The 12,096-nt window shown below is 39.2% G+C and overlaps 1 protein-coding gene across 11 annotated transcripts in view; it reads right to left on the bottom strand.

The window, feature by feature from the left end:
* LOC126248194 (delta(14)-sterol reductase LBR-like) overlaps nucleotides 1-12,096 on the bottom strand; it is a 382,264-nt gene that overhangs the window by 268,350 nt on the left and 101,818 nt on the right. For all 11 annotated transcript variants that reach the window (XM_049948977.1, XM_049948978.1, XM_049948976.1 and 8 more), the window contains exon 3: nucleotides 4,266-4,458. In XM_049948977.1, coding sequence (XP_049804934.1) covers nucleotides 4,266-4,458 — 193 coding nt within the window. The remainder of the gene's footprint in view (nucleotides 1-4,265; nucleotides 4,459-12,096) is intronic.

The following is a 12,096-nucleotide window of genomic DNA, read 5'->3' as shown; positions in this document are numbered from 1 at the left end:
CACAATCTTTTTGTAGTTGCTTGATATTTTGCAGATGCTCCTATCTAATAAGCAAAATTCTTGATAATGGTTAGCAATTGCATTTTATTGTCATCTTTTCTACCAAATAGTGATTCTTATTACACAAAATTGGAAAAAAATACCTTTCAACAGCTATGGCTGGAGGATAAGATGTAGGAATGTGAGGTTTATTATTGTTTTTGTACGAATCCTTATGAACATTTATGACTAGTTAATTACAGTAAGCAAGACACTCACAAGCCAAACCTAAGCTTTAGTTTACCAATGATACCTCCCTAGACCTTCTAAGTTTGAAAGGAATGCAACATTTTGTGTGATAGGGGAAGAAAATAGTGGCAATTTGAAGCTTTGAGTAAATCTAATGGTTGTACTCAAATAGCTAGTAGTGTGCTGCTGCAAAAGGTAGGCATCTGGGCTCTGAGTCTCTGTCCAACACACAGTTATAATGTATCAAAAATGTTATTGTTGCTCGTAATCAATTACAGAATGAAAACTCGCCAAATGAATCATCCTTATGTTAGGACCAAATTCTCAGGCATCTGATAGTTACTAAGTTATTGAACAAAATTTGGTATTTGATATAAATGGATTACATTACATATGAAATGTTGAGGTGTGTGTGTGTGTGTGTGTGTGTGTGTGTGTGTGTGTGTGTGTGTGTGTGTGGGCGCGCGCACATTCCAAGTAAGACTCACAGACAGAGAGACTGCAGCAGTACAGGTAAAATGTGTAGAGACTACTGCAATGCGTTAGCTACAACTAGTTAAGCTACCTTTTAAAAAATTGACATATTGCCAGTTGGAGGTACGTGCAGTACAGGAAAAGTGTAGAGACTACTGCAAAGCATTAGCTACAACTAGTTAAGCAGCCTTTAAAAAATTGACATATTGCCAGTTGGAAGTACATAACCTTGTAAATGTTTGTGTAATGATCTATTATATAATGATCTCATATATATACAAGGAAATAAGCCTAGTAAACATGGACTCCAACATGCATACTTTAAGAGCTATGACCACTTGTTCGTCCTCAACACTGTGGGGGAGGAGATTAGTGTTTACCGTTCTGTCAGCAAAGAGGTCATTAGACATGGAGCAGAAGCTTGTACTGAAGCGATTTATGGAAATCACTGAAAACCTAAGTCAGGATGACCACACGTGCGTTTGAACCGTCATCCTCCCAATCTTGACACTGTGAGCCATACCTCTTGTACCACAAGCTCTTTGCTTTCCAGATATTGAGAGGAGGGTACAGTAAACATGGGTTCTAAATCCGTACCTTAAGAGGTATGAGCACTTGTTAGTAGAAGAGATGCGTTTCACCGTAGCGAAGATGATCAACTGCTCATAGTTCTTAAGGTATGCATGTTAAAGAGTACATGTTTACCAGAATTCCCCTGCTTCATTTGGTGCAAGGAACCTGCCATAAATTTTTAAAACGTCATTCTGAAACACCCTTCATCAAATTAGACAAAAAAATAAACACACACACACACACACACACACACACACACACACACACACACACGCGCGCACGCACGCACACAACTGCAGTCTCTGCCAACTGAGGCCACAGTTGCCTGAGACAGCAGTCATATGTGTGTAAGTTGTGTTTGCGTTTGTGTGTGTGAGTGTGTGTGTGTGTGTGTGTGTGTGTGTGTGTGTGTGTGTCGTCCAATTTTGACAAAGGCCTTACTGGACAAAAGCTACATTTGGGACAGTCTTTTTGTTGTGCGACTCAGCATCTCCACTATATGGTGAGTAGTAACTTTCTGTTTCACAATGTTATTACATTCCATCCTGGATTTTCCATTGTTTGATTCTGAAACACCCTGTATATATATAAAAAAAAAAAACACTCTTGTCATAGTAAATTATTATACAGTTATGCCACAATCAGGTGGTGCAACTTTGGACTATGCATAGCAGTGGAGTTACTATAATTTCTTCTGACAGGGAACACTACAGCAAGCAGTCCCTAGCAACAGCAACAGTTCTCACATCAACTGTCCTGTCCAGCATACCAGATGAAGTGAAAGCCATCACAACTAGCTGCATCATTATCATGAAATACTGAGGAATGACCCAGTTAACTCATTTTTTGCTGCCTGCCTACTATGGAATACTTCTGTTAGTACAAGACTTGTTATATATATCTATTGACACTTCCAGCCAGCATATCACAGAGTTGTTCCAGCCCAAGTTTGATTTCTTTTAGAACAGACTCCTTTTCATCCTTCAGTGGCATTCACATTTGGCATCTTTTTAAGCATTAAACATTTGTGTGTCACAGATGCTGGAATAAATTTTATTATTTTACAGTACTTCTGAAAAAATAACCATCAAAATGAGAAAACACAAAACACTTCGAAAAAATTGTACCAACTAAGTAATTCAAAAAATGCGAGGGTGAGTCAAATGAAAACCTTAAATATTTTTTAAAACTTACAAAGTGCATAAATTTCATTAGAAAAAAATTCTTTTGGTAGTTCGCGCAACCACTCATGCACCTCGGGGCATACCTCTTCATCAGAACAGAACTTCTTCCCTCCCACTGAGTCTTTGAGTGGTCCAAACATATGGAAATCACTTGGGGGCAAGGTCTGGTGAGTATGGTGGATGAGGAAGACACTAAAAATGCAGGTTTGTGATTGTTGCAACTGTCGTACGGGCAGTGTGGGGCCTTGGATTGTCATGTTGCAAAAGGACACCTGCTGACAGAAATACACGTCGCTTTGATTTCATTGCAGGCCGCAGATGATTTTTTAGAAGATCTGTGTATGATGCACTGGTGACAGTGGTCCCTCTAGGCACGTAATTCTCCAAAATGATGCCTTTTTCGTCCCAAAAGAGTGTCAGCATAACCTTCCCTGCTGATGGTTCTGTTCAAAACTTCTTTGGTTTTGGTGATGAGGAATGGCACCATTCCTTGCTCGCTCTCTTCGTTACCGGTTGGTGGAAGTGAACCCAGGTATCGTCCCCAGTAATGATTCTTGCAAGAAAGCCATCACCTTCTCATTCAAAGTGCCGAAGAAGTTCTTCACAAGCATCAACACGTTGTTCTCGCATTTCAGGAGTCAGCTGCCATGGCACCCATCATGCAAACACTTTGTGAAACTGGAGCACATCATGCACAACGTGGTGTGCTGACCCCTGTTTAATCTGTAAACATGCTGCAATGTCATTCAGTGTAACTCGGTGGTTTTCCTTCACTATGGCTTCAACTGCTGCAATGTTCTGTGGAGTCACAACTCATTGTGCCTGACCTGGACAAGGAGCATCTTCCACCGAAGTCACACCATTTGCAAACTTCCTACTCCATTCATAGACTTGCTGCTGGGACAAACATGCATCACCGTACTGAACCTTCATTCGTCGATGAATTTCAATAGGTTTCACACCTTCACTATGCAAAAACCAAACAACAGAACGCTGTTCTTCCCTGTTGCAAGTCGCAAGTGGGGCGGCCATCTTTATACTGATACTGCGACAGTATGTGTGCATCTGCACTATGCTGTCACCTACAGGCCATTCTGCATGCTGTTTGTAGCATGCTTACCAACTTACAGGATAATGGCGTGAAATTTTGATTTGTTATTACAAATTTAAGGTTTTCATTTGACTCACCCTCATAGTTTAATTGTAATAAGTATTAGAAATACACTGATGCTGAGATTGTTCTTTTGCATCCTCCGTCTGCTTCGTTGCTCTTATTTTTGTTGGAACACCATCAGAAGCAATCTCTTTATTTAATTTGAGGTGGAAAAACATTTTTAACAATTTCAAGGAAAAGAATAAAATTTAATTATACACATTAATTGTTTTTGTTCATTATTGGTTTACAAAATTCATTAACGTGATTTAATTCTACTTATGCTTATGAATCGCTATTCATCTTTCCGCTAGTTCTGCTGTCTGTGGAGTCTGTTATGATTAAAAGAAAAGCAGCAAAAACTGTAGCATTAATCTCACACAGTAAATTAACAAATAGATCATTATGAAATTTCTACCATAAGGAAGAAAGCACCAACTGCTATATTTCAACATAGCGAGTGTCACTGTATCAGTCATGTTAATTATGGGAGCATTTGTAATAACTTCCAAAGGCAAAGCCATGTTAACAGATTACAATGGTTCAATAATATCAACTGGACTACAGTTGCTGATAGCTTCACAACGTTAAGAACTATACACATACAAAATGCTCGAACTTTCACACAAATGACTTTCAACTTGAATACTAACCAGCTGCAGTAGCATTTTCTTTTACATCGCCTAATTTGGCACCCAATCTGATGTTCTCTTCTTCAGTAAACAGTTTACGGACCTTTCTAGCTGGAGATTTTCGTATCTCTTCAGGTCTCTTCCGATTTTTGCTAGGTGTGCTACGTGTGACTATACGAACTGGGTTGCGTGCATCTGCTGGTGGTGTTTCATGCTGAAACAGATGTGTAATCGTAAGAGTTATAAAGAGAAATTGCACAAAAATTTAGCAAAGTTTCTGCTTTGATGTTTGAAACTGAATACTAAATCCCCTTAAGAACAATGGAATATCACATTCAAAGTTATTAACATGGGAAGCAGGTAACTGCAACTCTATCACATCGTTAGTAACAGACATAAGCAGCAAATGGAAAATATTGGTGACTTGATCACCCCTGCCTTGGACATATTCAAACATGATCCATTTGGCTGTACAACATCCACTTTGCCTTGTTGGGCAGTGAACTGGCTGGCTTCTTCAGTTAGAAACGGGGGAAGCAGATGGTAGTGAGCCCCAAAACACATGGTTTTAAGTTAAAAATCCATACAAAGAAGAAATAGGCAGGAGCAGCAGCTGCCATATAAGGCAGTGAAATGCCTCACTGTTTATTGTGCTATTAGAAGAGGGGAGAGGGGGATAAGTAAAGACAACATACCAACACCTTACTCCACACATGTGCTATAGCAGCAGCTGCATCACTTTCATCCATTTGCTTACTCTTGACATCCTTTCTGTAAATGCTCTAACCCCTTTGAACATGGGTGTCAGACTCATGGGATTGTTGCAGGCAAAGGCACAGGGGTCTTCATTGTGCTAAGAGTCTTCATCCCTCTACGTAAGTCCTACAGTGTGGAAGTAATCTCAGCAGTGAAGCCATTCTTTGTTCTTTGACTTCCATCGAGTTGTAGGCTACAGTAGTTGAGAAACTGGATGAGGGCACTGTTGGTTTTCTTCATACAAACTTCAAACTCCCTGAGATCTACTAACAGATAATCAGTGGGAATGGATTTTTCTAGGTATGTGAGTTACCTGTTTTCTAATCTGATCACTTGAAACACATTTGTTAGTTTTTCCCTCATAACTACATGTATGGAAGATGTGACAACCTTTGGCTTACTGCTACCTTTCGTATTAGCTGATGGCCCAGTGGTATGCGTGTGCCCTGGTTTTACCAATGACATCAATGTTGTAAAGCTGTACCCTACCACCTGTTTTTAGTCTCATTGGGTTCAGCACATGGGTGACAATTTACAAAAGATAAAAAGCACTTCTGATCTACTCTGGTAACACAGGTGTGTTGAAGGTGGGTATAAATGCAGCTGTGCTTTAAAGCTCTCCACGTGCCCTCTTTATCATGCTCTAACACCAACAAAGTCTTCTATGCATTTATTTTTTAACTAAAATCAATCCCACTACGTCTCTGCTGCACAATTCAACACCCTTGTTGGTATTTTTGTTGTTGGGAAGCTCCATAGATATTGAATACAAGCTGTTTCACTTCATGTGATTGTCTACTTAAGACAGAGAGACACTGTTTGGTCCTAAGGGACTCACCATTTGGTGCAAACAGGAAGGCCCATGTGCCTTACAGAATGGACTTGTTATGTTATATTTCATACCTCTGAGATGACACATGTTAGTTCCTATTACTTTTCCAGATATGTTACGTCTATATACACATATGGCAGAATGTTACAAATTAATTTAAATTCAGTATTGAGTGTTTTCAATATAATTAGAACAATCTCTACGTATATTAATCTTACAATTTAAAAATATATTGACTATTAATTGACTATGACTATTTCAAAAATATGAAACAGTTTTTCAGAAACCACTACCAGCCACAATAATCATCATCTTTGGACTAATGGCAATAGAATATTTTTTAACGAATTTACACACAGGTGTTACAGTTGTTTTGTAGAGTCCTGACATGTGTTGTGGTCATTTGTGTTCGTGTGTACTGGTTGCCTTCTTGTGGTGTGATCAGGTACCTTCATTGCTGTGGCTTCTTGGAACTTGTTAAGCACTTTTGACAAATTTGCACAGGATGCTTGAAACATGACATCATCTCTTATGTTCATTCAGTTGGTTATATGAAAACTGTTCTTTAGTAATTTTTAGTACACCAGCCAAAGCCTGCAAACCCTTGCATATATAGAAAGTATACACCCTCTCCAAAGATCCTCTTTCAAATTTTGTAACTATACAAAGAATCTGTATTGAAGAATATGATGTGTTAGGTGAAGCCCAATTGCTGTGTTCTAGTTACTCAAACTGTTGATTTTGTTGTGTATTTTTACTTCTTGCAGATACTCTCATCTTGCTGCAATGAAACACTGGAGAGCCATAGACTCCACTCAGTCAGAGAAGCACCACTCATCTTTGTGAAATCTACAACAAAAGAGCTGTGTCACAAGCTCAAAGGATATCTCATACAAAATGTTTTGCCTCATTAGCCATCTAAAGTAAACATCTTATTCTTTAAAGAATCAGATTCCAGTGTATAAAATAGTTTCCAGTGTCTGATTACAAGCGAGTTAATGCAGTAAATATTCACCTTTAAGCATGTAAGTGAGAAAAGGCTTGGGAAGGTTTGAAATTATGCTTAAAGTTTGTTGGAAGTCATTAAGTGCTCTTGTCGTGATCCACACATCTCAATGTTTATTATGTCGTATCTCCTGAACTGTGTGTCCTACAATGATACAGTTTTGCAGGTACAGCCAGTGATATATGTAGATACTGTCTATAAAGTTTGTTGGGAATATAGTTAGCAGTACAGAAGTAATAAATTAAAACGTCATGCCAGATGCTGGAGTTTGACTGCATGAATAACAAAAACGTATTAAGCATAAACTTTCTTCTAGGGGGGGAGTCAGCAGGAAAAAGTTTTGTACAGGTTTGAAATTATGTGTAATTTTTGTAGGTAGTCACTAAGTTCTCTCATTCTCAAATAGTGGATAAATGAAATCCATCTACTTGCGCACTGTCAGTAACAATGCCTCACAACGAACACACAGTTTCAAACTGTAATACTTGTCTTTTTGTTAAACTTTTAACATAAGATTATACCTCTTAATGAGTAGATTACAACAAAATTTTAATTAATAAAATTCTGTCAATAATTATGCAAAATACTGAAAATCAAATTTTTTTGCTCTTACGCTGCAACTGGTAGGGTGTTCTGGGATAGCGTATTAATAATATAGATGGGTATGTGATTCGTAATGCAGTTGAACAGTTCTGATAGAAGTTTATACCAGTCATAGAAGCTAGATGTTTAAAACAAGATGCTCATAATCAGCAACAAGACATTCCACAGCCATGCTCAACAGCGGTCACTTAAGCATGACCAAAGCTAATTACTGCACCAGTTCTCAGCTCACAAATGCTAGGTCCGACAAGCCTAAATCCAATCATGTATGACAGGGTTCCTTGAAACATTCAACATTTACTCAGGAGTCATATACAACTTAGCAGCTACAGAGGCAATGAGCACAGCGTCCCATTCACTCTAGCAAATGCTATTGTAAACTCGCTCCTATTTATTTTAATAATGACACTTCACTCAAATCTAGTGCTAATCAAGATGAGCAGAAGGGTCAGTAACTATATCAATACATAGGAGGCTACTGAATTTTTCCATGTGCCTAAACTGACCTATCCAGTGCTTGCTATGAATGTAGGGATCTATGTCTGCCCCGATAGCTGAATGGTCAGCGCGACGGACTGCCATACTAAGGGGCCCAGGCTCTATTCCCGGCTGGGTCGGGGAGTTTCTCTGCTCAGGGACTGGGTGTTGTGTTGTCTTCTTCATTTCATCCCCATCCGGCGTGCAGGTCACCCAATGTGGTGTCGAATGTAATAAGTCCTGCACCCAGGCGGCTGGACCTGCCCCGTAAGGGGCCTCCTGGCCAATGACGCCAAATTCCCATTTTCATTTTTGGGATCTATGCTTAACTAAAATGATCACAGTTACTCATATATAAAACAGGTTATTTATCCTTGAAGCAAGTATATGATCCCTTGTCAATGTCACACAGTCTCGCATCACTCGTTCTGTCTAGACATAAGAAAAAGATTCACCATGTGATTCACATTCAGAAAGATCTAACTGTCTCTCTAGCACCATCAAAAAGTTGTAAGAATTCTTCTGGTATCCAATTATGTAGACAGTTGCCTTCACAATATTCAAATTGCCATGCTACCACTCACACAATACTCCTGAACCTATTTTACTACTCATAATTTTCCAGGTTTCACTTAACAGTTCACAAATTTTATTTCACATGTAAAAAAACACATCCTCTATTTACAGTACTAACAATATTCTCAATCAAACTAATATTTCTTCAACTATGACAACTTATTCAGCTTCTGAACTGCAGGCCAACCAAGTGCATACAGTCTAATAGGGGGCTTAGAACTGCCCTGTCTGGAACCTTCTACAAGGCCAACAATATAGTACTCACAAGAAGTAGGTTGTTTTTACCAATTATTGGTAAGGGTGCCAATAATGGTACCCTTACACTGTTCTGATGTCTGTGCAATGTACATCCAAGTCTTGGACTTTGTGCAAGCAATTGAAAACGTATTCGATTTAACAGCATCCACTTCCCCACACTTACTTGCCATCCACTTGCACGGTACCCTTTCAAAGTATATTCTGACCTGTATATGAATTCCAATGGCCATGTTGTCACACAGGTGGTCAACATTGTCTTCCCACTGAACATAATCTGCAGCAACAACAAAGCAGAATGAGAGATATGTGGTTGTGGGTGAGCTGTTGGTCATATTGAAATAATACCCTGAATTCAGGAGACATTTATCTTTTGGATGTATAAGATCTGACATTACTCAAGCACTGGGGTAAGTGGCTGTATGTCCCCATAACAGATTACGACCACTGAATTTTCCATGGAGAAATTTATGCACAATCAGATTCAAGAGATGGCTTAGAGTATCTCATTTTGAGTGGCTCATTTGGTGGGAAATACAAAGAGCACAAGGTTGCTTTCATATGAAGATGTATCACTACAGGAACTGCTTGTAGTAGGCTGGTTAGAGTCACAGACAAGGACAGTTATACACAGTCCAGTCACATTAACGAGAACAATACGTGGAGTGTATTCCCCTATCCAGTCCATGTTAATTTTACTCCAAATGTTCTCCCATTTGTGAGAAGGCTATAGAATTACAGCAATGAAATTTCTACCAGACATTAAGTACCTACTGTGCATTACACTAAACCCAAAAAAATTATTTATAAGTTGATTTTCATCCAAAAATATTTAGAAAATGAAAGAAGCAAAATTTTGCCACATTAATCTTCATTTATAATTTTATTTAGAAGAAAAAATACAAAATTTTACGTTACTTAAAGGTCCATAGTTGAAGATGGTAGATATCTTGATACATACTAAATTTCACTGAATTATCTTGAATAGTTCTTAAGACTTCCCCCATGAACCATGGACCTTGCCGTTGGTGGGGAGGCTTGCGTGCCTCAGCGATACAGATGGCCGTACCGTAGGTGCAACCACAACGGAGGGGTATCTGTTGAGAGGCCAGACAAACATGTGGTTCCTGAAGAGGGGCAGCAGCCTTTTCCAGTAGTTGCAGGGGCAACAGTCTGGATGATTGACTGATCTGGCCTTGTAACATTAACCAAAACGGCCTTGCTGTGCTGGTACTGCAAACGGCTGAAAGCAAGGGGAAACTACAGCCGTAATTTTTCCCGAGGACATGCAGCTTTACTGTATGATTAAATGATGATGGCGTCCTCTTGGGTAAAATATTCCGGAGGTAAAATAGTCCCCCATTCGGATCTCCGGGCGGGGACTACTCAAGAGGACGTCGTTATCAGGAGAAAGAAAACTGGCATTCTACGGATCGGAGTGTGGAATGTCAGATCCCTTAATCGGGCAGGTAGATTAGAAAATTTAAAAAGGGAAATGGATAGGTTAAAGTTAGATATAGTGGGAATTAGTGAAGTTCGGTGGCAGGAGGAACAAGACTTTTGGTTATAAATACAAAATCAAATAGGGGTAATGCAGGAGTAGGTTTAATAATGAATAAAAAAATAGGAGTGCGGGTTAGCTACTACAAACAGCATAGTGAACGCATTATTGTTGCCAAGATAGACACAAAGCCCATGCCTACTACAGTAGTACAAGTTTATATGCCAACTAGCTCTGCAGATGATGAAGAAATTGATGAAATGTATGACGAGATAAAAGAAATTATTCAGGTAGTGAAGTGAGACGAAAATTTAATAGTCATGGGTGACTGGAATTCGTCAGTAGGAAAAGGGAGAGAAGGAAACATAGTAGGTGAATATGGATTGGGGGGAAGAAATGAAAGAGGAAGCCGCCTTGTAGAATTTTGCACAGAGCATAACTTAATCATAGCTAACACTTGGTTCAAGAATCATAAAAGAAGGTTGTATACCTGGAAGAATCCTGGAGATACTAATAGGTATCAGATAGATTATATAATGGTAAGACAGAGATTTAGGAACCAGGTTTTAAATTGTAAGACATTTCCAGGGGCAGATGTGGATTCTGACCACAATCTATTGGTTATGAACTGCAGATTGAAACTGAAGAAACTGCATAAACGTGGGAATTTAAGGAGATGGGACCTGGATAAACTGAAAGAACCAGAGGTGTAGAGAGTTTCAGGGAGAGCATAAGGGAACAATTGACAGGAATGGGGGAAAGAAATACAGTAGAAGAAGAATGGGTAGCTCTGAGGGATGAAGTAGTGAAGGCAGCAGAGGATCAAGTAGGTAAAAAGACGAGGGCTAATAGAAATCCTTGGGTAACAGAAGAAATATTGAAATTTAATTGATGAAAGGAGAAAATATAAAAATGCAGTAAATGAAGCACGCAAAAGGGAATACAAACGTCTCAAAAATGATATCGACAGAAAGTGCAAAATGGCTAAGCAGGGATGGCTAGAGGACAAATGTAAGGATGTAGAGGCTTGTCTCACTAGGGGTAAGATAGATACTGCCTACAGGAAAATTAAAGAGACCTTTGGAGAGAAGAGAACCACTTGTATGAATATCAAGAGCTCAGATGGCAACCCAGTTCTAAGCAAAGAAGGGAAGGCAGAAAGGTGGAAGGAGTATATAGAGGGTTTATACAAGGGCGATGTACTTGAGGACAATATTATGGAAATGGAAGAGGATGTAGATGAAGATGAAATGGGAGATAAGATACTGCGTGAAGAGTTTGACAGAGCACTGAAAGACCTGAGTCGAAACAAGGCCCCGGGAGTAGACAACATTCCATTAGAACTACTGATGGCCTTGGGAGAGCCAGTCATGACAAAACTCTACCATCTGGTGAGCAAGATGTATGAGACAGGCGAAATACCCACAGACTTCAAGAAGAATATAATAATTCCAATACCAAAGAAAGCAGGTGTTGACAGATGTGAAAATTACCGAACTATCAGTTTAATAAGTCACAGCTGCAAAATACTAACGCGAATTCTTTACAGACGAATGGAAAAACTGGTAGAAGCGGACCTCGGGGAAGATCAGTTTGGATTCCGTAGAAATGTTGGAATACGTGAGGCAATACTAACCTTACGACTTATCTTAGAAGAAAGATTAAGAAAAGGCAAACCTACGTTTCTAGCATTTGTAGACTTAGAGAAAGCTTTTGACAACGTTAACTGGAATACTCTCTTTCAAATTCTGAAGGTGGCAGGGGTAAAATACAGGGAGCGAAAGGCTATTTACAATTTGTACAGAAACCAGATGGCAGTTATAAGAGTCCAGGGGCATGAAAGGGA

The sequence above is a fragment of the Schistocerca nitens genome, chromosome 3, assembly GCF_023898315.1.
Source record: "Schistocerca nitens isolate TAMUIC-IGC-003100 chromosome 3, iqSchNite1.1, whole genome shotgun sequence".
NCBI lineage: Eukaryota > Metazoa > Arthropoda > Insecta > Orthoptera > Acrididae > Schistocerca > Schistocerca nitens.
The sequence above is the reverse complement of the archived record's forward strand: the minus strand, read 5'-3'. Positions and strand labels throughout refer to the sequence as shown.